At 40.4% G+C, this 27,940-nt stretch overlaps 1 protein-coding gene across 6 annotated transcripts in view; it reads right to left on the bottom strand.

Moving 5' to 3' along the window:
- LOC128703229 (tRNA (guanine-N(7)-)-methyltransferase non-catalytic subunit WDR4) overlaps positions 1-27,724 on the bottom strand; it is a 79,496-nt gene extending 51,772 nt beyond the window's left edge. For 3 of the 6 annotated variants that reach the window (XM_053797829.2, XM_053797828.2, XM_053797833.2), the window contains exons 1-3: positions 27,452-27,721; positions 18,968-19,183; positions 8,107-8,193 (exon numbers count right to left, since the gene is read on the bottom strand). In XM_053797829.2, the coding sequence (XP_053653804.2) occupies positions 8,107-8,193; positions 18,968-19,183; positions 27,452-27,525 (377 nt within the window). In that variant the 5' untranslated portion in view covers positions 27,526-27,721. Of the gene's footprint in view, positions 1-8,106; positions 8,194-18,967; positions 19,184-27,451 lie in introns of all 6 variants that reach the window. The other 3 variants (XM_053797832.2, XM_053797831.2, XM_053797830.2) reach the window with 3 other exon arrangements.
- Between the last annotated feature and the right edge of the window lie 216 nt (positions 27,725-27,940).

A 27,940-nucleotide genomic window follows, 5' to 3' on the forward strand; every position in this document is an offset into this window, starting at 1 on the left:
TGTTGGCACGCCTCTGACAAGACTGATGGAGTGAATGATGACAAAAGTGTTTCTTCTGTTTTGGGTCACCCTGCCTCAACGGGAAACAGCTGATGAATTATTACAAAAAAAAAAAAATCATAAACAGTATATCATAAATGAAATTTAGAACAGTAATAGGAAGTAGGATGGTAGACAGCCACTGTCTACCATCCTACTGCCAAAATAGTTTGAAATGGAAACATGTAATTGTCTTACAGAGAGAGAGTTTTATTCTTTCTGTCTCATAAACAATTAGTCCATATTACACATGCATGTATACATGTAAGTGTATACACATATGTGAGTTTTCTTCTATTTTTTTAATAGTTCTTGTTCTTATATTATTTCCTTTCATCTCAATGGGGAAGTGGAGAAGAATCCTTCCTCCATAAGCCATGCATGCCATAAGAGGTGACTAAAGTGTCAGGAATAGGGGGTAGTACCCCTTTTCTGTACAAATTACTAAATTCAAAAAGAGCATTTTAAAGCTGAATATGCACAGATGTAGTATAGACAAGAAAAAGCGGTATGTGAATGTTATGAATGATAAAGGCTGAATGCCCTTGCTCAGAGTGAAAAACAAAATTGAAGGGGCATAGGTGACTTTCAGTGTGGATAAATAAATGGGATTAGGTCAGGAGTATCTGAGAGAATTACAGCTAAGAAAGGAGTAGCAGTAATGTTGAATGATCAGTTAGGAATAGAGAGAGACTGACAAAGAGAGAGAAATTGATTTTAGGAGATCTTAATGGAGTGTTTAGGAAGTGAGAAAGTAATTTTTGGGGGAGATGTCAATGCTAAAGTTTGAGAAACTGTTACAGAGTGCATAGAATGCAAGTTAAATGATAATGGGAACCTTTAACTGAACTTTGCATAGATAAAGGTGTGGTAATAGGTAAAACATAAATTAAAAAATAAGATAAAAATTACAAGAGATACAATATAGGGCATCATGACAGCCGTTTGTTAGATTATGTATTAGTAGATAAAAGGTTGATGGATAGGCTTTTGGATCTGCATATTTTTAGAGGGGGTTACAGATATATCAGATTATTATTTACTTGTAGCTGCAGTGAGAATAAAACATACATGGAGTACAAGTAGAATGTCACCAGTAAGTGAATACTGAATGCTTATAAATTAGAGGAGATAGGTAAGGTTAAATATAAACAACTGTTGGGAGAAAGGTGGGTGAGAGAGAGTATAGGTAATGAAGAGTAGGCTGAAGAGTATAGAGAATATTTGAGAATGCAGTGTTTGAGTATCTAGCAGAAGCTTCTGGACTGAAGAGGGTGGGTGTAGGAGGCAAGAGGGAATATAAAAGGAGAGCGGTAAGAGAGTGGATTAGTTTTTCCACAAATTTTGCTGAAAATAAGAAAAAGTTTTGGAGTGAGATTAACATGTTGAGAAAGTCTAGGAAATGAATGAATTTAAGAATTAAAACAAGAGGGAATTTATTACATGTGGAGGTGGAGGTACTGGGAAGACTGAGGGAGGCAGTGGTTTCATGCACTGGATAGGGAGGTATAACATCTTTTAGGAATGAGGAAGAGCCAGATGTAAGTGTGGGGAAGATGTGTGAGGTATTGGGGAGAATGAAAGTGGGTAAAGCAGCTGGGATTGATGGAATCAAAACAAAAATGTTAAAAGCAAAGTGGGGATAGTTTTGTAGTTGATGCATTTATTCTATAAATTATGAAAGGTACCTCAGGATTTACTCCATGGGAAAGTGGAACAGAAAACTTCCTCTGTAAGCCATGCATGTCATAAAAGGTGACTAAAGTGCCAGGACCAAGGGGCTAGTAACCTCTTCTCCTGTATACATTACAAAAGTTAAAAAGAGAATCTTTTCTTTTTCTTTTTAGGTCACCCTGCCTCAGTGGGATATGGCTGGTTTTGTAGACAGCCTGTACTGTCTGCACAGACAGCCCATGCTGTCTGCCAGCTTAGTTCATATTTTGCACCACTCAAGTGTTGCCCTCTGTAGCCAGGCCTCTCGGTAGGCACGTCAGCCTGTCTGCCCATGCCTCGCTCTCACTCTCACAGCAGCCTAGCAGGAAGACACAAGTACTCCCAGCTCTCTCTCGTGGGATGGCCCTGCCCGGGCCATGGGCACAACACAAGCCTGTGTACCCACCACGACACTTTTCAATAAACAAAGAAGCCTCCGAAGACACGTATCATTCACACCCGCTTTCAGTCCCCCAAATAAACTCGTTATAAATGGTGGAAAGCGGTGGTCGCAGCAGTTGTTTGCCCAGAGAGAGGAAGGAAGAGGTATGAAGTCATCTTCACTTCATCACCCTACACAAGAAGCATCCGTCTCTCAACAAGTTATCCTGATGTCGTGTCTGCACATTTGAGCATCCAGACAGGTACAAGCAGGATCCAGCCGAAATTTGCCGAAATTCTCCGAGAATTGTAAGTGACCCCACGCTACAGCGTCCCATGCTGTTTCTCAAGTCACGTGTTCAGCGTCACTTGTATGTTGCTGTTGTTGTTCAGCTCAGCACAGCTGTTTCAGCAAGCCAGAGGTGAGTTTTGTGGTGATTTCTGCGTCCAGTTTGAGTTCTCCACGTGGTTGTGGGAGGAGGAAGAGGCCGCTCCTTGCCTCGCCCTGCTGTACTCTCACACCTCACCAGCCTACCATACACCACTCACCACTGCTCACTCCCTCTGCTGTGTTTTCTGCTGTTTTCCATGTGAATTCATTGCCAGAGCTGTGTATCCGAGTGCCCGAGGCCACTCGAAGCTACGTAGATCAGTATGCCACGTAGATCAGCAAGCCACGTAGATCAGCAAGCCACGTAGATCACGACACCACGTGGATCCCGATGCCACGTGGGTGTGGGCGATGTCACGTGGATCTACCAGCCACATGAGTTACCAGATGTCCCAGGCCTCATGCTGTGGTCTGCTGCCCGCATCACATCGATGTCACCCACGATGCTGGCCGACTTTATGACGTCACGATGTCTGCTGATGTCACCTCGAGATGTCTGCTGATGTCACAGTGCTGCTGATGTCACCTCGCAACATCATGCCTGACATCACATGATGTCACCATCGAGTGTTCAGTAATTATTTCAATATTGTCGAGAAGACTAAGAGAAGATATATGTCGTGTGTTAATTCCTCTCAGTCAGTGTTCTCACATTTTAGTATATGTCTTAGTGTCAGTTTTATTCACAGAAAAGCATCATTTGCTAGTTTAAGCCATGTTGTACCGCATGTACAGCGGGTGTGTTTAAAGTTTCCGTGTGACCAGTGAGGTCTGAGCCAGACCTGAGTAGCACCACTGTGCTAAGTCACCCGATGTGACCAGTGCATATGACAGCTGATGTCAAGACAGCCCTGAGTGACCGAGCCCTCTTGTACAGAAAGCTTTTATGCTCGTCGCTCGTGATGTTCTGCAGAATCGTACCTGCTACGATTCCCATCGAGATTTGTTTCACTTCACCTCCAGACCGTCAGAGTGCAGTTATATGTAGAGAAACAAGTCTGGGGACGCTTAGACTAACCTCTGCTATAACTCCAACTGCCGAGAGAATGACACGCTATGTCAGCCTCGTGTCACAAGCTTCAGTGAGCAGCCTGCACAAAGATGATGTCACTTTGACTGCTAGCTCGCTCACTGCAGTCTGGTGTATGATGTTACGACTCCCAGATGTTTCGCCCAGTCGTCTCTGCCACGACTCGCTCCACAACTCGCTCCACGCTCGCCGGCAGTGACAGCCCAGCGACAGTACCAGTCGAGAAGTGTCCTCCTGAGTCACTTGCCAGAAGTCCTGCCCAGTTGCCGAGTTTTGTCGACGCCTCACTCGAGGGCACCAGCATGTCGTGCCCCAGGTTGAGTGAAAACCTGCAGCGGCTCCTACGATGACTGCTTCACCGTTCCAGAGGAGACCGTAACCTGTTACGTCACAGCTCAGCTGCAGCGATGTCTCCTGTGTTGCAGTATCTGTCCAGACGCAGGAAGGCGTGCAGTGATGCCCATTGACGCTCACTGCCTTTGACCACGATGTTTAGCACACCCCACATGTTTTTTTCTTCCCTCCCTGTAGGAAGTTTTTTTTCCATGTCCATATGTATATATATGTTTTTATTTTGTGTTCTGTGCCCTGTTCCAACGAGAGAGAGACCGGGTTCCTTTTACCACCAGTATTGTCGCGTCGGGATGACGCGAGGTAGGTGGCCGAGCGTATGTAGACAGCCTGCACTGTCTGCACAGACAGCCCATGCTGTCTGCCAGCTTAGTTCATATTTCGCACCACTCAAGTGTTGCCCTCTGTAGCCAGGCCTCTCGGTAGGCACGCCAGCCTGTCTGCCCATGCCTCGCTCTCACTCTCACAGCGGCCTAGCAGGAAGACACAAGTACTCCCAGCTTTCTCTTGTGGGATGGCCCTGCCCGGGCCATGGGCACAACACAAGCCTGTGTACCCACCACGACACTTTTCAATAAACAAAGAAGCCTCCGAAGACACGTATCATTCACACCCGCTTTCAGTCCCCCAAATAAACTCGTTATAGTTTGATGAAAAAAAAAAACTCAGGCAATGGGGATAAAAGAGAGTGTAAGAATTATTCTTCTTCTTTCAAAAACTTTAGTAATGTATACAGGAGAAGGGATTACTAGCCCCTTTCTCCTGGCATTCTAGTCACCTCTTACGACACACATGACTTAAGGAGGAAAAATTCTGTTCCACTTTCCCATGGAGATAAAAGGAAATAAACAAGAGGAAGAACTAGTAAGAAAATAGAAGAAAACCCAGAGGGGTGTGTATACATATGCTCATACATGCATGTGTAGTGTGAACTAAGTGTAAGAAGAAGTAGCAAGACGTACCTGAAATCTTGCATGTTTATGAGACAGAAAAAAGGACACCAGCAATCCTACCATCATGTAAAACAATTACAGGCTTCCGTTTTACACTCACTTGGCAGGAGAGTAGTACCTCCCTGAGTGGTTGCTGTCTACCAACCTACTACCTAGGAAATGTGTGTGTACATACAGAAATTTTTTTGTGTAGCTGGAGTACAGTATAACATTGTGAAGTATAGTATACACTACAGTGGAACCTTGGTTATCAAATGCACTACTTGTTGAACAAGTCGGTTGTCGAATAAGGAATTCGAGAAAGAGATGTCTTGGTGTTTGTACATGCTCTTGGTTGTCGATGGACAACGGCGAACAGGACAAAGTGGCTTGGATCACACGATCACCAGACAATGAGTCCACAGTGTGGGTCTCAATCAGTACAGCAATTAATGCGTGTGCTGTAAGCATCTCTCGAGCTCTTGCTGTGCATCTTGTCAACTTTTTTTGTTATTCTGCAGTTTTTGGTCAATTTTTTTTATTGTGAGGTAAGCAATCATGGGTCCAAAGAAGGATAAAGAGATAAAAGCAAAAAGAAAAGTGAGTTTAAAAAGAGAAGTTACCATTCAAAAGTATGAAGAAGATAGACTCTGTGTGGTTGATATAGCAAAACTTTTTGGTAAATCAAAGTCTACCGTTTGCACAATACTGGGCCAAAGGGAAAAAATTAAAGCAGCTGACCTTGCAAAAAGCATGAAAGTGATATCAAGGCAAAAGCCACAAATTATTTAGGAGGTTGTAAAATTCTTGTTGATTTGGGTAAATGAAAAACAGTTACATGGTAATAGTGTGTTAGAGGCCATTATTTCTGAAAAAGCGAGGCCGTTGTATGATGACCTGGAAAAAAAAAAAAGTGCTGAAATGCAATCCTTCAAGGCTAATAGGGGTTGGTTTGATAATTTTAAGAAAAGACGTGGCATTCATAGTGTGGCTAGGCATGGGAAAGATGCCAGTGCTGACCAAGTGGCTGTTGAAAAGTATTTTACTGAATTCCAAGTGTACATAGAAACTGAGGGATTTCTCCCCTGACAAGTGTTTAATTGTATTGAGACAGGCCTCTTCTAGAAGAAAATGCCCAAGAAGACCTACATAACTGAAGAGGAAAACTCAATGCCAGAACCCAAGCCAATGAAAGATGCTCACTCTGTTATTGTGAGGTAATGCAAGTGGAGACTTGAAACTGAAGCCCTTACCTATTTATCATTCCAAAAAACCATGAGTTTTTAGGAACAACAACATTATGAAAAGCAAACTGGCTGTAATGTGGAGGGCCAACACAAAAGCTTGGGTAAAAAGACAATTTTTTATTGAGTGGGTTCATGAGGTCTTTGCTCCCACTGTCAAACAGAACCTCATTAAAAACAATTGCCACTCAGGGCCATTTTACTTTTGGATAATACTCCTGCTCACCCTCCAAGCTTGGAAAACAAGTTGCTGGAGGAGTTTAGTTTTATAACTATGAAGTTCTTGCCTCCTAACATCACTCCTCCCATCCAGCCAATGAACCAGCAAGTCATTTTTAGCTATAAGAAACTCTACATCAAAGCACTTTATAAAGGTGCTTTGAAGTTACTTCAGAAACAAATTTAACACTCAGGGAGTTGTGGAAAGACCATTTCAATATCCTCACCTACTTCAAGCTTTTAGACAAAGCCTGGGGGGATGTGTCTTCCAGGGACATGTAGTCAGCATGGAAGAAACTGTGTCCTGACTTTATGGCAGCCAGGGATTTTGAAGGCTTTGAAGATGAGCCTGAGCCAGTAAAGGATATTATGTCCCTGGGGAAGACTTTAGGCCTAGAGGTGACCGAATATGATGTGGAGGAGTTGGTGGAGGAGCACAGAACTAAACTTACCACAGAAGAACCTGTACACCTTCAGAAGAAGCAGCAACAGATTGCAGTGGAGGAGCTGTCATCAGAGGAAGAGGAGAGAAAGGATGATGTGCCCATTGCACTTGTCAAGGAAATGTGTGCTAAATGGAATGAAGTGCAGAAGTTTGCTGAAAAATACCATCCAGACAAAGCAGTGGCCATCCATCTCTCTAACACGTACAATGACACTCTAATGTCTCAAGTAAGACAAGTGTTATAACGGAACCTGAAACAACCCACACTGAACAGGTTTTTAGTGAGACAAAGAACCAGTGAGCCAGAACATGGTGTCAGTGGTGAAAATAGACAAAGAAGAGAAACAACACCAGGAGAGTTGCCTGACATTAATAGGTGACTCTCCTTCCAAGTGGTAACATACCCCCTCCTCTCCTCCACCTCATGCTTCCAGTATGCCATTAGCTCTCCTCTGACAGGCAAAAGGCAGTTATATTTTCATTTACTGTACAGTATTTCAGTTAGTTTATTTTAGTATTAATTTTTACAGTTTTATGTAGTATTTAGTACATTTTTAATCAATGATTATAATGTCATTTGGGGTCTGGAACAGATTAATTGTATTTACATTATCCTTTAGGGAAAAACTGCTTTGGTTGTTGAATCGACATCAACTGGAATGAATTAAATTCGACAACCAAAGTTCCACAGTACAGTGGTACCCCGAGTTTCGTACAGCTCCCAACTTGAACAATTATGTAAGTGTATTTTTGTAAGTGCTTTCGTAAGTGTATTTTGGGGGTATGAAACGGACTAATCTAATTTACATTATTCCTATTGGGAACAAATTCGTTCAGTATTAGCACTCGAACAGCCTCCTGGAACAAATTAAGTTCGAAACTCGGGGGACCACTGTATATGCAATCTAGCTAAAAGGGAAATTCAAATCAACCCTCTTTCCAGAACACAAAATGTACTAATTAACAATACATAAAAAATCCCCAAAATCAGAAATTCTTGAGAGCTTGTCATTTTTTTTTTTTTAACACATCGGTCATCTCCCACCGCGGCAGGTGAAACGAAAAAGAAAAAACAAATTTTTTTTCTTTTTAAATTTAGTAATATACACAGAAGGGGTTACTAGACCTTGCTCCCAGCATGGCTTACAGAGCAAGGATTCTTCTCCACTTTCCCATGGAGGATTATTATAATTATTATGACTGTGATGTCAGTGACCCTCTGGCAAGACAGCAACTGAATGAGTTACTGAAATTTTTTTCTATTTTGTCAGGTCATCCTATCTCGGAGGGAGATGGCTGGAGTGTTAAAATTATTATTATAATTATGAGGAAGTGGTAAACTTGTAATGGTCATACAGTACCCTGGGTATAATGTTTTATCAGGAGAGAAAGAGTAAACTTCAAATCCATCGATCCAGAGAACTTCGTGCATATCAGAGCAACTTTCCCTTTAAAGAAACATTAAAAAATAAAAATTAGCTCAAAATTTCAGTAACATCAACGCAGAATCGCTGTGTTCATACAGAGTGCCCAGAGATGCCACTCAGCATCTTTCAGTGAGGAAAGATCATCGAACATACTGAATAAATGTAGATAAATGATTCAGAAAGCTGATATGTTGATAAACTAGATACAGTGGACCCCCGCATAACGATTTTAATCCGTGCAAGAGGGCTCATTGTTATGCGAAATAATCGGTATGTGAATGAATTTTCCCCATAAGAAATAATGGAAATAAAATTAATCCGTGCAAGACACCCAAAAGTATGAAAAAAAAAAAATTTTTACCACATGAAATGTTAATTTTAATACACACAAACTGAAAAAGGCATGCACACTTACATGACACTTACTTTTATTGAAGATCTGGTGATGATTGATGGGATGGGAGGAGGGGAGAGAGAGTGTTAGTGTTTAGAAGGGGAATCCCCTTCCATTAAGACTTGAGGTGTCAAGTCCTTTTCTGGGGTTACTTCCCTTCTTCTTTTAATGCCACTAGGACCAGCTTCAGAGTCACTGGACTTCTTTCGCACAACATATCTGTCCATAGTGGCCTGTACCTCTCGTTCCTTTATCACTTCCCTAAAGTGTTTCACAACATTGTCAGTGTACAGGTTGCCAACACGGCTTGCAATAGCTGTGTGAGGGTGATTTTCATCCATGAAAGTTTGCACTTCAAGCCACTTTGCACAGATTTCTTTAATCTTTGTAGTAGGCAACTTCTTCAATTTCTCTCTCCCCTCCTCTGAACCAGTTTCCTCAGGTCTGGCCTCTTGCTCTTGAAGTTGATCTATCAGCTCATCAGTGGTTAGTTCTTCATTGTCCTCCTCCACCAACTCTTCCACATCATCCCCACTAACCTCCAACCCCAAGGACTTTCCCAATGCCACAATGGATTCCTCAAGTGGCATAATCCTCTCAGGGTTAGCCTCAAACCCTTCAAAATCCCTTTTGTCTACACATTCTGGCCACAGTTTCTTCCAAGCAGATTTCAAGGTCTTCTTAGTCACTCCCTCCCAAGCCTTACCTATAAGGTTTACACAATTGAGGATATTAAAGTGCTCTCTCCAAAACTCTCTTAGAGTCAGTTGAGTTTCTGAGGTCACTACAAAGCACCTTTCAAACAGAGCTTTTATGTACAGTTTTTTGAAGTTTGCAATAACCTGCTGGTCCATGGGCTGCAGGAGAGGAGTGGTATTAGGAGGCAAAAACTTCACCTTAATGAAGCTCATGTCCCCACAAAGTCGCTCTGCCACGTCTGTAGGATGACCAGGGGCATTGTCTAACACCAGGAGGCACTTAAGTTCTAATTTCTTTTCAGTTAGGTAATCTTTCACATTGGGGGCAAATGCATGGTGTAACCAGTTATAGAAAAAGTCCCTAGTGACCCATGCCTTACTGTTTGCCCTCCACAGCACACACAAATTATCCTTGAGGACATTCTTTTGCCTGAACGCTCTGGGAGTTTCAGAGTGATACACTAATAAAGGCTTAACTTTGCAATCACCACTAGCATTGGCACACATCAACAAAGTAAGCCTGTCTTTCATAGGCTTATGTCCTGGGAGTGCCTTTTCCTCCTGAGTAATGTAGGTCCTGCTTGGCATTTTCTTCCAGAACAGGCCTGTTTCATCACAATTCAACACTTGTTCAGGTTTCAGTCCTTCACTGTCTATGTACTCCTTGAATTCCTGCACATATTTTTCAGCCGCTTTGTGGTCCGAACTGGCAGCCTCACCATGCCTTATCACACTATGGATGCCACTACGCTTCTTAAATCTCTCAAACCAACCTTTGCTGGCCTTAAATTCACTCACATCATCACTAGTTGCAGGCATTTTTTTAATTAAATCCTCATGCAACTTCCTAGCCTTTTCACATATGATCGCTTGAGAGACGCTATCTCCTGCTAGCTGTTTTTCATTTATCCACACCAATAAGAGTCTCTCAACATCTTCCATCACTTGCGATCTTTGTTTCGAAAACACAGTTAAACCTTTGGCAAGAACAGCTTCCTTGATTGTCTTTCTGGTGCCCACAATAGTAGCGATGGTTGATTGGGGTTTCTTGTACAACTTGACTAGGTCGGCGATACGCACTTCACTTTCATACTTATCAATGATCTCTTTCTTCATTTCTATTGGAATTCTCACCCTTATTGATGTACGGTTGGCACTAGAAGCTTTCTTGGGGCCCATGGTCACTTATTTTCCAGAAACAGCACCGAAAACACTGTAATAATACGAAATATTCCGATTGTATGCTTGGATGTTACCGCGGAGGCTGGCTGGTAAACAATGGCACGGGCGGCACATGTGAGGCTGGCTGAGGGCGCACATTGGACGCGTCTCGGACGAAAATCGGTGAGCGGGTTTTTAATCGGTATGCGCGGCAAAATTTTTGCGATTAAAGCAAGCGGTATGCGGATTAATCGCTATGTGATGCCATTGTTATGCGGGGGTCCACTGTACAAGTGCAACACTTAGGTATCTTTATTGAGGAAACTTTTTCCCACACAGTGGCTTCCTCAGTCCAATACAAAGAAGAATGGTTGAAGATCAGGAGTTTGAGGTAATCAGTCCCTCAGCCTGGGGTCAATGTAATCAGTCCATTAATCATGATAAGAATCCAAGATTGATGGACTAATTATATTAACTCCAGGCAGAGGGACTGATTACCTCAAACTCCTTCTGATCTTCAACCATTCTTCTCTATATCAGACCGATGAAACCACTGTGTGGTAAAACATTTCCACAATAAAGATCCCCAAGTGTAGCACATGTATCTAATTTATCAAACTGAATGAAGCCAACGCTCTTATAAAGCTTCTATATATAGTGTAATTTTTTAATGAATGTGACTGAATAACTGCACCCAATATTGAACTTATTGTTTTTAATCTCATTTACAAAATAATCGCACTGTGTAGAGGAGCTTCATAAGAGAGGTTACTGTAAATGATACACTGACCATATGGGTAATACCTACTGTGCATATATACAAATAACCCATATTCAACAGTACAGGAAAGAACACAAATATTGTCAGTGTACTTGAGAACCTTGTCAATGCCTGAGGAGGGTCTGAAGTGCACCAGAAATCTTCACATTTTTTCTTTACTGCTCAACGTGGGTCATTTATATATTATAAAACATATAGCATCCTGTACAGTACTCCACAACAAACTGTTCCCCAATTAGGACAGCCACATGAACTATCATCTATTCCTAAATTTTTGTTTATGACCCCTTAGAGACCATATATATATATCTTTCTTTCTTTCAACACACTGGCCGCATCCCACCGAGGCTGGGTGGCCCTAAAGGAAAAACAAAAGTTTCTCCTTTTACACTTAGTAATATATACAGAAGAGGTTACTAGCCCCTTGCTCCCGGCATGGCTTATGGAGGAAGAATTCTGTTCCACTTCCCCAATGAGGTAAGAGGAAATAAACAAGAACAAGAACCTGAAAGAAAATAGAAGAAAACCCAGAGGGGTGTGTATATACATATATGCTTGTACATGTATGTGTAGTGTGACCTAAGTGTAAGTAGAAGTAGCAAGACGTACCTGAAATCTTGCATGTGTATGAGACAGAAAAAAAAGACACCAGCAAATCCTACCATCGTTTAAAACAATTACAGGTTTCCGTTTTACACTCGCTTGGCATGACAGTAGTACCTCCCTGGGTGGTTGCTGTCTACCAATGTACTATCTAAAGAGAGAGAGAGAGAGAGAGAGAGAGAGAGAGAGAGAGAGAGTGTGTGAGAGTGAGAGAGTGAGAGAGTGAGAGAGTGAGAGAATGAGTGAGAGAATGAGTGAGAGTGAGAGAGTGAGTGAGAGTGAGTGAGAGTGAGAGAGTGAGTGAGAGAGAGAAAGTGAGAGAGTGAGAGTAAGAGAGTGAGAGAGAGTGAGTGAGAGTGAGAGAGTGAGAGTGAGAGAGTGAGAGAGTGAGAGAGTGAGAGAGTAAGAGTGTGTGTGTGTGTGTGTGTGTGTGTGTGTGTGTGTGTGTGTGTGTGTGTGTGTGTGTGTGTGTGTGTGTGTGTGTGTGTGTGTGTGTGTGTGTGTGTGTGTGTGTGTGTGTGTGTGTGTGTGTGTGTACTCACATATTTGTACTCACCTATTTGTGGTTGCAGGGGTCGAGTCTTAGCTCCTGGCCCCGCCTCTTCACCGGTTGCTACTGGGCCCTCTCTCTCCCCGCTCCATGAGCTTTATCAAACCTCGTCTTAAAACTGTGTATGGTTCCTGCCTCCACTACGTCATTTTCTAGGCTATTCCACTGCCTGACAACTCTATGACTGAAGAAATACTTCCTAATATCTGTGTGTATGTGTGTGTGTGTGTGCGTGTGTGTGTGTGTGTGTGTGTGTGTGTGTGTGTGTGTGTATATATAAATATATATAAATATATATATATATATACATATATATATATATATATATATATATATATATATATATATATATATATATATATGTATATATATATATATATATATATATATATATATATATATATACAGTGGACCCCCGCATAGCGACCTTAATCCGTGCAAGAGGGCTGGCTGTTATGCGAAATGTTCGCTATGCGAATGAATTTTCCCCATAAGAAATAATGGAAATCAAATTAATCTGTGCAAGACACCCAAAAGTTTGAAAAAAAAAATTTTACCACATGAAATATACATTTTCCTACACACAAAGAGAAGGATACATGCACAATAGTAGAGTAGTACATGCACAATATATATTGTGCATGTACTACTCTACTAAATGAAGAATAAATGACACTTACCTTTATTGAAGATGCAGCAATGACTGATGAGACACTGTGTCCTGGGAGTGCCTTTTCCTCCTGAGTACTGTAGGTCCTGTTTGGCATTTTCTTCCAGAACAGGCCTTATCACACTGTGTATGTCACTACGATTCTTAAATCTCTCAAACCAACCTTTGCTGGCTCTAAATTCACCAATATGAGCAATAGTTCCAGGCATTTTCCCTGTTCACCTGGGTGTTAGTCGACTGGTGTGGGTTGCATCCTGGGAGACAAGATTAAGGACCCCAATGGAAATAAGTTAGACAGTCTTCGATGACACTGACTTTTTTGGGCTATCCTGGGTGGCAAATCCTCTGGGGTTAATTGTTTCTTGGTATTCTCAATAAGCCACAACAACAACGGTGCTACAGCAGCAGCAGCAGCAGCTGACGATGTTACAGCAGCAGCAGACGATGCTACAGCAGCAGCAGACGATGCTAGAGCAGCAACAGACGATGCTACAGCAGCAGCAGACGATGCTACAGCAGCAACTGACGATGTTACAGCAGCAACAGACGATGCTACAGCAGCAGCAGCAGCAGACGATGCTACAGCAGCAGCAGCAGCTGACGGTGGAACAGCAGCAACAGACGATGCTACAGCAGCAGCAGCAGCAGACGATGCTACAGCAGCAACAGACGATGCTACAGCAGCAGCAGACGATGCTACAGCAGCAACTGACGATGTTACAGCAGCAGCAGACGATGCTACAGCAGCAGCAGCAGCAGACGATGCTACAGCAGCAGCAGCAGCTGACTGTGGAACAGCAGCAACAGACGATGCTACAGCAGCAGCAGATGATGCTACAGCAGCAGCAGACGGTACTACAGCAGCAGGAGCAGCTGACGGTGGTACAGCAGCAGCAGCTGACAGTGCAGCAGCAGCTGACGGTGATACAGCAGCAGCAGCAGCAGCTGTACCACCAATAGTAGCGATGGTTGATTGGGGTTTATTATACAACCTGGCCAGCTCGGAGACACACACTCCACTTTCATACTTATCAATGATCTTTTTCTTCATCTCCATAGTAATTCTCACCCTTATTGCTGTAGGGTTGGCACTAGAAGCTTTCTTGGGGCCCATGGTCACTTATTTTCCAGAAAATAATCACCAAAAACACTGTAATAATACAAAATGTTCCGATTGTATGCTTGGATGTTACCGCGGAGGCTGGCTGGTAAACAATGCCACCCGCGGAACATGTGAGCGTGGCTCAGGCCACACATTGGACGCGTCTCGGACGAAGGCCGCTGAGCGGGTTTTTGTCCACTATGCGGGGCAAAATTTTAGCGATCAAAGCGTCCGCTATGCGGATTGTCCGCTATGCAAGGCGTCCGTTATGCGGGGGTCCACTGTATATATATATATATACAGTGGACCCCCAGTTAACGATATTTTTTCACTCCATAAGTATGTTCAGGTGCCAGTACTGACCGAATTTATTCCCATAAGGAATATTGTGAAGTAGATTATTCCTTTCAGACCCCCAAACATACACGTACAAACGCACTTACATAAATACACTTACATAATTGGTCGCATTTGGAGGTAATCGTTATGTGGGGGTCCACTGTATATATATATATATATATATATATATATATATATATATATATATATATATATATATATATATATATATATATATATATATATATATATATATATAAAATCAGGGGGGGATATAGTGTTGGAGTGGTTGGTACTTTTGTTTAATAAATGTATGAAAGAGGGGAAGGTACCTAGGGATTGGCGGAGAGCATGTATAGTCCCTTTATATAAAGGGAAAGGGGACAAAAGAGACTGTAAAAATTATAGAGGAATAAGTTTACTGAGTATACCAGGAAAAGTGTACGGTAGGGTTATAATTGAAAGAATTAGAGGTAAGACAGAATGTAGGATTGCGGATGAGCAAGGAGAGAGTGGGTAGGGGATGTGTAGATCAAGTGTTTACATTGAAGCATATATGTGAACAGTATTTAGATAAAGGTAGGGAAGTTTTTATTGCATTTATGGATTTAGAAAAGGCATATGATAGAGTGGATAGAGGAGCAATGTGGCAGATGTTGCAAGTATATGGAATAGGTGGTAAGTTATTAAATGCTGTAGAGAGTTTTTATGAGGATAGTGAGGCTCAGGTTAGGGTGTGTAGAAGAGAGGGAGACTACTTCCCGGTAAAAGTAGGTCTTAGACAGGGATGTGAGAGGGGGTAAAGGAGGTTTTGTGGGCAAGGGGCTTGGGCTTCCAGCAAGTGTGCATGAGCGTGTTAGATAGGAGTGAATGGAGACGAATGGTACTTGGGACCTGACGATCTGTTGGAGTGTGAGGAGGGTAATATTTAGTGAAGGGATTAAGGGAAACCGGTTATTTTCATATAGTCGGACTTGAGTCCTGGAAATGGGAAGTACAATGCCTGCACTTTAACCCTTTGAGGGTTTTCGTCGTACTAGTACGTCTTACGCGTAGGGGTTTTTGACGTACTAGTACTCATAAATTCTAGCGACCTCAAATCTAGTGGGAGAAAGCTGGTAGGCCTTCATATGAAAGAATGGGTCTATGTGGTCAGTGTGCACAGTCTAAAAAAAATCCTGCAGCACACGGTGCATAATGAGAAAAAAAAAACTTTTTCCATTTTTTTTTAATAAATCAGCGACTTTGCAGTGTATTTTCGTATAGTATTTATTGTTGTATTCTAGTTTTCTTGGTCTCATTTTATAGAATGGAAGACATATTACTGAAATTGAGATGATTTTGACTGGTTTTACAATGAAAGGTGCCTTGAAATTGAGCTCAAAGTAGCAGAAATGTTCGATTTTTACCAAACTTCAAAAGTAAACAAATCGTGCCAAGCGTGCAATACACGTCAACTGGTGAGTCTAATATTCTTTCACAAGTGCACCAATAATATTTATACCATTTTTTACACTAATGCAGTAGTCTGCATAACAGTAAATCTTATATTTTTTGTGAGAATAAAAATTCAAAGTGGAAAGCAAAAGAATATAAGAGGGGCCTTGAGACGTGACTAATGACTAGAGGAAATGTCATTTTAGTGCCAGGAATGTCTTTCTTGTTTATTCTGGGCCCTATTCCGAAATTGCCATCTTTTGAAATTTGTGTGAAATTGGCAAAATTGCTAAATTCTGACCACTGTACTGGATAGTTGAATTTATAAATGGGTGGTTTCTTGCACCCATTCGATAGAAAAAATGGAGTTCTAGCGAAATATTCATGTTTTTTGTCGACTAGTACAGTGAAATTGGCCGAAAATGGGGCTCAAAGTGGGCAAAATCGCCGATCCGTAAACATCGCCGAGACCGCTAACTTTGCGAGAGCATAATTCCGTAAGTTTTCTATCAAATTTCAAACTTTTGGTGTCGTTATGATCGGGAAAAGATTCTCTATCTTTTCATAAGAGAAAATAATTTTTTTTTTTTTTTAAATTTGGCCGACCCTGAGAACGAGTTTCGGAGAGGGCCTGTCGACCCTCAAAGGGTTAAAGGAGGGGTTTGGGATATTGGCAGTTTGGAGGGATATGTTGTGTATCTTTATATGTGTATGCTTCTAAACTGTTGTATTCTGAGCACCTCTGCAAAAACAGTGATAATGTGTGAGTGTGGTGAAAGTGTTGAATGATGATGAAAGTATTTTCTTTCTTTTTTGGGTCCCCCTGCCTCGGTGGGAGACGGCCGACTTGTTAAAAAAAAAATAATAAAATATAATAAATAAATAAATAATAATGTTGCAGTTTAAAAACTGTAGTGTAAAGCACCCTTCTGGCAAGACAGTGATGGAGTGAATGATGGTGAAAGTTTTTCTTTTTCGGGCCACCCTGCCTTGGTGGGAATCGGCCAGTGTGATAATAAAAAAAAAAATAAAAAAATAATATATATATATATATATATATATATATATTCTTCTTCTTTCAACGTACCAGCCGTATCCCACTGAGGTGGGGTGGCCCAAAAGAGAAAACTGAAGTTTCTCCTTTTAAATTTAGTAATATATACAGGAGAAGGGGTTACTAGCCCCTTGCTCCCGGCATTTTAGTCGCCTCTTACGACACGCATGGCTTACAGAGGAAGAATTCTGTTCCACTTCCCCATGGAGATAAGAGGAAATAAACAAGAACAAGAATTAGAAAGAAAATAGAAGAAAACCCAGAGGGGTGTGTATATATATGCTTGTACATGTATGTTTAGTGTGACCTAAGTGTAAGTAGAAGTAGCAAGACTTACCTGTAATCTTGCATATTTATGAGACAGACAAAAGACACCAGCAATCCTACCATCATGTAAAACAATTACAGGCTTTCGTTTTACACTCACTTGGCAGGACGGTAGTACCTCCCTGGGCGGTTGCTGTCTACCAACCTACTACCTAGGATATATATATATATATATATATATATATCTATATATATATATATATATATATATATATATATATATATATATATATATATATATATATATATATATATATATATATATATATATATTGATTGTCCATCGACAATCAATCTGTTATTGCATTTTAGTCTTAAAGTAGGCTTAAGTTTGCCCAAAATGCTCTGCATACCAAGGGGGTTTTCTGCATGCATACCTGTCACCCATCTCTCTACAGTGTATCATGCTGAAATAAAATATTATTATTATTATTATAATTATTATTGATATTATTATTACAGTGCTTGCACTTTGAAGGAGGGGTGTTAATGTTGCAGTTTTATAACTGTAGTGTAAGCACACCTCTGGCAAGACAGTGATGGAGTGAATGATGATGAAAGTTTTTCTTTTTCGGGCCACCCTGCCTTGGTGGGAAGCAGCCGATGTGTTAATGAAAAAAAAAATGTTATTATTATTATCATCTACGTTGTTTTTGCATGCTTTAAGTGTCACCACCTGTGAAATACTTATTACTCTAGGTTAGTTAAATGCATATTACCTATATTTATGCTTAGTACAGTACAGTGGACCCCCGGTTAACGATATTTTTTCACTCCATAAGTATGTTCAGGTGCCAGTACTGACCGAATTTATTCCCATAAGGAATATTGTGAAGTAGATTAGTCCATTTCAGACCCCCAAACATACACGTACAAACGCACTTACATAAATACACTAACATAATTGGTCGCATTCAGAGGTAATCGTTATGCGGGGGTCCACTGTAGTATGTTTATAGACCTATTAGTACATTTAGTAGCAAGTTAATAGACCTGCTGATACATTTAGTAGTAGGCTGGTAGATCTACTGATGTATTTAATAGTATGTAGGTTGGTAGACAGCAATCACCCAGGGAGGTACTACCATCCTGTTAAATCAGTGTGAAATGGAAACCTGTAATTATTTTACATGATGGTAGAATCGCTTTAGTCCTTTCTTTCTGCCTCATAAACATGCAAGATAACAGGTATAGCTTGCTACTTCTACTTATATGCATACATACTCATCTGAGTGTTCTTCTCTTTTCTTAATTAATAGGTCTAGTTCTTATTTATTTACTTTCACCTCCATAGGCAAGCAGAAAAGAAGCCTTCCTCCGTAAGCCATGTGCAACTAAAATGCCGGGAGAAAGGGGCTAGTAACCCCTTCTTCTGTATAAATTACTAAATATAAAAGAAAAAAAAACTTTGGTTTCTTCATTTTCAGGTCATCCTGCCTTGGTAAGAGATGGCTGTGTAAAAAAAAAAAAAGAAATAATCCTGTTATCCATAGATAATAACCCTCCTGTTATCCTTGGATAATAACTCTGTTGTTATACAGTACTTGGATAATAACCTGTTATCTTTGGATAACTCTCCTGCTATCCTTGAATAATAACCCTCCTGAGATAAATAACTTGAAATATGTTATCTGGCTTTATTATTTTTATTCAATTATTAGCTATAATATTTATCTTACTTGGTCTTATTGCTGCTTCCACCATTACTGTTCCCTTCTTTGGCCTTCTGATTTTCACTGACATTGAATGATTCATACTTTCTGAATGGATCATTTATCTGAGTCTTCGAGTTTTTGTGCTTTTCATCGATGCTGTCCTGGTTGAGAATTTTAACCTTCGAGTTCTCGTGATTTTCATTATCACTGACTGGATCAAGTTTTTGATTTTTAGAATTTCTGAAAAAAAAAAAAAAATTATTTTTAGAAACTTTAAAATACATGTAGCTAGTTTCTGGAAAAAAAAAAAAAATGTTTTAGAAGCTTTAACCCATAAACGGTCCAAGCAGATCTACGTTCACATGTGTAGTGCTACAAAAGTAGATCTACGTTTTTTTTTTTCCATATTTTCAAATATAACAAAAAAAAAAAAAAGTAGATCAAAGTTTTTTTTACACATTTTCAAATGTAAAAAAAAAAAATCTACTTTTTTTTACATACCTTCAAATGTTGAAAAAACATATATATACGTTTGGACCATTTACGGGTTAAAATAAATATAGCTAAAGTTTCAGGTAAAAAATTTGTTTTAAAAACTTTAAAATACATACAACTTAAAAAATATTTTTTGTAAGGAACCCTTGATAATCATTTTATGTATAGATATTTACAGTTCCTGTTTGTAATCAGGCATTTTGCACATCTGTACTGCACATGTTTAAGTTTTGTGCACCCATACAAGAAACATTAAAAAAATATATTGCTAATAAGAACATAAGAAGGAAGAACACTGCAGCAGGCCTACTGGCCTATGTGAGGCAGGTTCAAGTCACCTCCCAGCTTAAAACCCTTTGACTGTCGCAGGCCCCTATCTGAAACTGTCATTCTATGTCGCAAAATATTCGAAAAAAAAAATTATTTTTTCTTATGAAAATGTTAAGATTATTTTTCTGAGTGTTTTAGTCCCAAAAAAAATTTTTTGTCATCAGTACTTACCGAGATATAGAGCTGTGAAGTTTGCAGAAAATGAGCCGCGTATGGCAACAGCGGCGACTGCCGCTCACCTGGTAAACTTTAGTTTACTTGTATTTGAATTTTTTTTTGTCTTTTTCACTATTTTATTTTTTCACATAACTTGTGGCCTATGAGACCAAAGTAAGGTGCAATGTACATATATACATTCGTTGTATACAACACAATAAGCACACAAACATAATTATCAATATATTGTTTACAAAACTTGTTTACAAAAACAAACAATACAAAAATTTTTTTATTACTATTGTTCTATAATATATATACCAATGTATAGTGACCGAACATATTCCTAGAAGTTCTGCAGCTTGTGGAACTCTTTGAAACATGTTTTCAAACATGTTTTCATACACAATGGTGTTTTACACTCCTCACACATAAAACATGGTTTTACACTCCTCACACATAAAACATGGTGTCATACACAATGGTGTTTTACACTCCTCACACATAAAACCAGTGTACACAGTGTGCATTTTTGTGGACTTTTTTTTTATGTGCAAAGACAAAACACCTCGTCTGAGCAGTTTTCTTCAAAGTATTAGCAGGCAGTTGTGTTATGTAGTTATCCTAGGTAAATGGTCGCGTGTCATCATTCCTTCCTTCATACTTTCCTGACGACGTAGTCTTGTGGCTCTCTCTGAGACAGAGAGCTAGACCGATAGACAGGGAGCTTGACAGACAGACAAATAGACAGACAGAAATGTTTGTGTACCAGCAAAAACAAAGGGAGGGCGATGGTCATCTAATCTTTCCTTATCAGCTCCACCCTCGTTTACGCTCATCAAAGTCAGCTCTTATCAGATGTTATCTCCCTTTATCTTGTCACTGTCATGGGGTGGACTTTTTTTTTCTTGCTTCAAGGGAACAATATTATTACATCTTCTTCTTCTTCTTCTTCTTCCTCCTCCTCCTCCTCTTCCTCCTCCTCCTGCTCTTCTCCTCTTCCTCTTCCTCCTCCTCTTCTCCTCCTTTTCCTCTTCCTCCTCCTCCTCTTCTCCTCCTTTTCCTCTTCTCCTCTTCCTCTTCCTCCTCCTCTTCCTCCTCCTCTTCTCCTCCTCCTCTTCCTCTTCCTCCTCTTCTTCTCCTCTTCCTCCTCTTCTTCCTCATCCTCCTCCATTGCTTTTGGTCTCAAACTCCTCAAAATCATGAAATTGATCTTCACTGACACTTCCATCTGCATTAGAGCATCACTTGGGAAGAGAAGAGTCCCAGATTTGCTGGGGAGTCACATATTTCTTACCGCTAAACATGCTGAAAAAGGACAACTGAAATGGCATTCCCACAATGCACCACTGGCTCCCCGATTTTTTTTATATGGTGCACACTTACCATGGAGACCCATTCTCCCACATGTGGGCCTACCAGCTTTCTCCTGCTTGATTTGAAGCCGCTAGAATTTATGTGTATAAATACGTCAGAAACAGTGGTGCGTAAGACGTACAGTGGACCCCCGCATAACGATATTAATCAGTTCCTGAGAGCTCATTGTTATGCGAAATTATCGTTATGCGAATGAATTTTCCCCATATGAAATAGTGGAAATCAAATTAATCCGTGCAAGACACCCCAAAGTATGAAAAAAAAAAATTTACCACATGAAATATTAATTTTAATACACACAAACTGAAAAAGACATGCACAGTAACATGACACTTACCTTTATTGAAGATCTGGTGATGATTGATGGGATGGGAGGAGGAGAGAGTCTTAGTGTTTAGAAGGGGAATCCCCTTCCATTAAGACTTGAGGTGTCAAGTCCTTTTCCGGGGTTACTTCCCTTCTTCTTTTAATGCCACTAGGACCAGCTTCAGAGTCACTGGACTTCTGTCGCACAACAAATCTGTCCATAGAGGCCTGTACCTCCCGTTCCTTTATGACTTTCCTAAAGTGTTTCACAACATTGTCAGTGTAATAGTCACCAGCACGGCTTGCAATAGCTGTGTTAGGGTGATTGTCATTAAAAAAGGTTTGCACTTTAAGCCACATTGCACACATTTCCTTAATCTTTGAAGTAGGCAACTTCTTCAATTTCTCTCTCTTCTCCTCCGAAGCAGTTTCCTCAGGTCTGGCCTCATGCTGATGAAGATGATCTAGCATCTTATCAGTGGTTAGTTCGTCATTGTCCTCCTCCACCAACTCTTCCACATCATCCTCACTAACCTTCAACCCCAAGGACTTCCCCAATGCCACAATGGATTCCTCAACTGGCATAGGATTCCCAGGGTTAGCCTTCAAAATCCCTTTGGTCTACACATTCTGGCCACAGTTTCTTCCAAGCAGAGTTCAAGGTCCTCTTAGTCACTCCCTCCCAAGCCTTACCTATAAGGTTTACACAATTGAGGATATTAAAGTGCTCTCTCCAAAACTCTCTTAGAGTCAATTGAGTTTCTGAGGTCACTACAAAGCACCTTTCAAACAGAGCTTTTGTGTACAGTTTTTTGAAGTTTGCTATAACCTGCTGGTCCATGGGCTGCAGGAGAAGAGTGGTATTAGGAGGCAAAAACTTCACCTTAATGAAGCTCATGTCCCCACAAAGTCGCTCTGCCACGTCTGTAGGATGACCAGGGGCATTGTCTAACACCAGGAGGCACTTAAGGTCTAATTTCTTTTCAGTTAGGTAATTTTTCACATTGGGGGCAAATGCTTGGTGTAACCAGTCATAGAAAAAGTCCCTAGTGACCCATGCCTTACTGTTTGCCCTCCACAGCACACACAAATTAGCCTTGAGGATATTCTTTTGCCTGAACGCTCTGGGAGTTTCAGAGTGATACACTAATAAAGGCTTCACTTTGCAATCACCACTAGCATTGGAACACATTAACAGAGTAAGCCTGTCTTTCATAGGCTTATGTCCTGGGAGTGCCTTTTCCTCCTGAGTAATGTAGGTCCTGCTTGGCATTTTCTTCCAGAACAGGCCTGTTTCATCACAATTAAACACTTGTTCAGGTTTCAGTCCTTCACTGTCTATGTACTCCTTGAATTCATGCACATATTTTTCAGCTGCTTTGTGGTCCAAACTGGCAGCCTCACCATGCCTTATCACACTATGTATGCCACTACGCTTCTTAAATCTCTCAAACCAACCTTTGCTGGCCTTAAATTCACTCACATCATCACTAGTTGCAGGCATTTTTTTAATTAAATCCTCATGCAACTTCCTAGCCTTTTCACTTATGATCACTTGAGAGATGCTATCTCCTGCTATCTGTTTTTCATTTATCCACACCAATAAGAGTCTCAACATCTTCTATCACTTGCGATCTCTGTTTCGAAAACACAGTTGAACCTTTGGCAAGAACAGCTTCCTTGATTGCCGTTTTCTTGGACACAATAGTAGCGATGGTTGATTGGGGTTTACTATACAACCTGGCCAGCTCAGAGACATGCATTCCACTTTCATACTTAGCAATGATCTCTCTTCATCTCTATAGTAATTCTCACCCTTATTCCTGTAGGGTTGGCACTAGAAGCTTTCTTGGGGCCCATGGTCACTTATTTTGCAGATAAAATCACCAAAAACACTGTAATAATACGAAATGTTCCGATTGTATGCCTGGATGTTACCGCGGAGGCTGGCTGGTAAACAATGCCACCGGCGGAACATGTGAGGCTGGCTCAGGCTGCACATTAGACGCGTCTCGGACGAATAGCGTTGAGCGGGTTTTTTAGCGGTATGCGAGGCAAAATCTTAGCGATAAAATGTATCGGTATGCGGATTTAACGTTATGTGATGCCAACGGTATGCGGGGGTCCACTGTATATATACAGCGTAAACAGTCAAAGGGTTAAACCAATGACCCACCTAGTCAGGCCAGATCACATCCACTTAAGAAGCATGGCATCAGACCTATCAGCACAAGTTAGTCAGGTCCAACTTACACCCATCCACACCCACTCATGTATTTATCCGACCTATTTTTAAAACTACACAACGTCTTAGCTTTTATGACGGTACTTGGGAGTTTGTTCTACTCATCCACAACTCTATTACCAAACCAGTGCTTTCCTATAGCCTTCTCCTGAATCCGAATTTTTCCAACTTAAAACCACTGCTTCGAGTCCTGTCTTGGCTAGATATTTTTAGCACGCTATTTACATTCCATTTATTTATTCCTGTTTTCCATTTATACACCTCAATCATATCCCCCTAATTCTATGCCTTTCTAGAGAGTGCAGATTCAGGGCCCTCAGTCTATCTTCAATGAAGGATGGGTATAACTGGAAACTGATGTATTAGCAAAATGCCATAAAGCAAAGCACTGTAAAGCAGAGCCCGCTGTATGCTTGCACATACAGTAACATGCATCTATACAGTCTCCGTAAAAAAAGTCATATTTGCTGCAAAAGAAAATTTAAGTAATAAAAACAGTTTAATGACCTTTATTAAAAAACTAAAAGTACAGAAACCAACATTTAGTCATCTGACATTTTGTTTTCATTACTTGTTTAATATTTTCTGGTGAAGGATCACTTAATTTCCAGAATTAAATCACATCCATGAAATACTGGATCTGATGCTGGAAAACTGGTGCTGTGTTTCCTTGGATTTAAACAACTGCCAAACACTTTCAACAGCACTGAGTTCCAGGCTGTTCCCTAGTCACTACAAAATGAATTTCATGCTGTCTCAACTAATTTTTGATCTTCTTGCCATCATGGTTGGGGGCTCCTTCATGCACAAAGGTGATGGTGCCATGAAGATGGTAGTAATGAGTAAGAAGTTCCCCATCAAGAACTTGTAAATATTTCTCTCCACTCATCATCTAACCCTATAACAGGAAATAAAAACCACCATGGCCACCATTATTACTGGAACACCTCCACACCATGACCTTGGAAATGTGTTTGACTACCTTGAAGAGTCACTTACAAGGACCCCAATAGAAATAAGTCACTTTGACTTTTTTGGGTTATCCTAGGTAATTTACAGTATGTATGATAATTGTACTTATGTGTAACTGTGCCTAAATAAACTTACTTACTTACATTTGGATGATGAATTCACTTTGAAACATTCCTGATGGCACAAAAAAATAGATTCATCACCATTGAACATGATGTTCCTCCAGTCATCTGTGGTCTATTCTTTGTGCCTGTCACAAACAGCAAGTTGAAGCTTGCACATACTCTCTGTGATAAGAAGTTTCTTGGCAGCCCTTCAACATGGCATCCTCAGATCCTATTTCAGGCAATGCTCCAGAGCATACACAGCCACTTCTCCAGAGCAGTAACTGTAAGACTTAACCTAACTTCCATTTTCAATAGATCATCAGTGTGTGGGTTGGTCTTCTGAGGCTTCCTGTACCCTTTCTTCTTCATGGGAGTAGTGCCACAAAACAGGTTTCTTGCAGCTCTGCTGAGGTTCCGGATAGACTTTAGGGCGAAATATCCTTCATGGGGAGCCCCTTGTCCAGGATAGTGATGATACAAGCTTTAACACTCATATGAAGCCTATATCAACACATATGATTGAAAAGAACAGCTACAGATGGTGGCAAAAAGTAGACAGTCATGTAGGGCAAAAGGGGTGATTATGAGAGTGATGCCACCTCCCTCTTACATGGTCTGTGGGTTACTGAGAGAGCACTGCACTTCCGTGTAATGTTTATCTGAATCAGAGGTATGACAGACATATGGCTTTTTCTAATTCATTTTCTTAATACTGTTGTAAACAAAAAAATGGTTTGGTACTCAATTGGCATCAAAACGTTTTTCACATTTCGTGGCAAAGATTTTTTTCTGGGGAGATTGTACATATACATATGGGTCATAGCTCAGTGGTAGCACCCTTGATTAACAATGTAAATACCCAGATCTGACCTCAGAATGAATGGAGATAAAGGGCACGTTTCCTTATACCTGTTGCTCCTGTTCACCAAGCAGTAAGTAGGTACCTGGGTGTTAGCCGACTGCTTTGGGCAGGGTCGGTGGTACCCACTAGGTGGCCACTGAGGGGCACCACAATTTCAGGACAAACTTACATAAAATTGTCTAATCCAAGTAAAAACGACAAAAAATAATAATGAAGGGAGTAATGGTTAGCACCGACAAGAGTTATGTTGAAGAATATTTTGTTGAAGTGATATTTGGTTCACATGACCAAACCTGAAGTTATGGGTTGGAGGAAGGTCAGTGTAGAACGTGGAAAACTTAAGTTCAGGCACCAGACAGTGAAGAATGGAATAGACTGATACACCACTGCTGAAACAATACATTATTATTACAGTGGACCCCCGGTTAACGATATTTTTTCACTCCAGAAGTATGTTCAGGTGCCAGTACTGACCGAATTTGTTCCCATAAGAAATATTGTGAAGTAGATTAGTCCATTTAAGACCCCCAAACATACACGTACAAACGCACTTACATAAATACACTTACATAATTGGTCGCATTCGGAGGTAATCGTTATGCGGGGGTCCACTGTATTCAGTTATTATGGCCAATGTCAATAACAATTTCTGTGACAGATAAAAGTTTCCTGTGTTGTGAATATTGTTATGTTGTGATTAGTGTGTCACGTTGATGAGGTTCTGTCGCAGTAAAAAAGTACATAATGACTGAACTTGCATAACAACCCTAAATTGTTTACAATATATATAACAAAAATATTTATATGAACTATCATACATATTAAGTAAGTTTCTTTAGGCCCGGGCACACATAAGTACAATTATCATAATGTAAATTACCTAGCATAACACAAATAAGACAGCTAAAGTGACTTATTTCCATTGGGGTCCTTGTCACAATGCAAATAAATATATATATATATATATATATATATATATATATATATATATATATATATATATATATTATATATATATATATATATATATATATATATATATATATATATATATATATATATATATATATATATATATATATGTATATGTTATATATATATATATATATAATGTGAAAATTATTATAATAATCATGGGGGAGTGGTAAACCTGTAGGGGTCACAGGTGGCCTGGTGGCCTGGTGGCTAAAGCTCCCGCTTCACACACGGAGGGCCAGGGTTCGATTCCCGGCGGGTGGAACCATTTCGACACGTTTCCTTACACCTGTTGTCCTGTTCACCTAGCAGCAAATAGGCACCTGGGTGTTAGTCGACTGGTGTGGGTCGCATCCTGGGGGACAAGATTAAGGACCCCAATGGAAATAAGTTAGACAGTCCTCGATGACGCACTGACTTTCTTGGGTTATCCTGGGTGGCTAACCCTCCGGGGTTAAAAATCCGAACGAAATCTTATCTTATCTTATCTTAATGCCTGGGAATAGGAGGGAATCAAATTTAAATTCAAATAAGAGCGAGTCAAACCAGAGACAATCAAATTCAAATTAGGGAGACTAAATTCAAATCAGGTTTGATCCAAGATAGGTGCAATTCCTTGTATCAAGAGCCCCTGACTGGCATCAAGGCACGTCCCTTAAGAATACATACAATCTATCACTTACCTATTATTATAAATTAAAACATCTGACCCACATACGATCGCTGTAAAGTTCTGGGCGACCTCAATGAGACCCATTCCTTTGGGTTCTATCTCTTTTCAAGCTACAAATTCCTTCTTATTTTCCTCTGGAGAATCTCACAGTTCTTCCTCTTCTATCTTTACTACGTATACACTGAGATGGAATAATTTTATAGCTGTGTTTACAGATTGCTTAGTAGCTTTTGTTTCTCCACACGTTATTGTTATTGCTGGAATAAAGGGCTGGTGCGGCGCTGGGACCGTATGAACCCGGACGACCCGAGGTGTCGTTAACAACTTACTGTGTGTGGAAAAAGACACTTATGTACAGTTCAGGACATTTATTAAAGGAAACGTTTCGCCACGAGTGGCTTCTTCAGTCCTAATACAGAGAAAACTAAGAAAATGCATATATATAGTGGCAGGAGTCAGGTGAAGTGACGCGTAGTAGTAGTGAAACTAAGGAGGTGAG

Source organism: Cherax quadricarinatus, chromosome 85 (genome assembly GCF_038502225.1).
Source record: "Cherax quadricarinatus isolate ZL_2023a chromosome 85, ASM3850222v1, whole genome shotgun sequence".
In the NCBI taxonomy this organism is placed as follows: Eukaryota; Metazoa; Arthropoda; class Malacostraca; order Decapoda; family Parastacidae; genus Cherax; species Cherax quadricarinatus.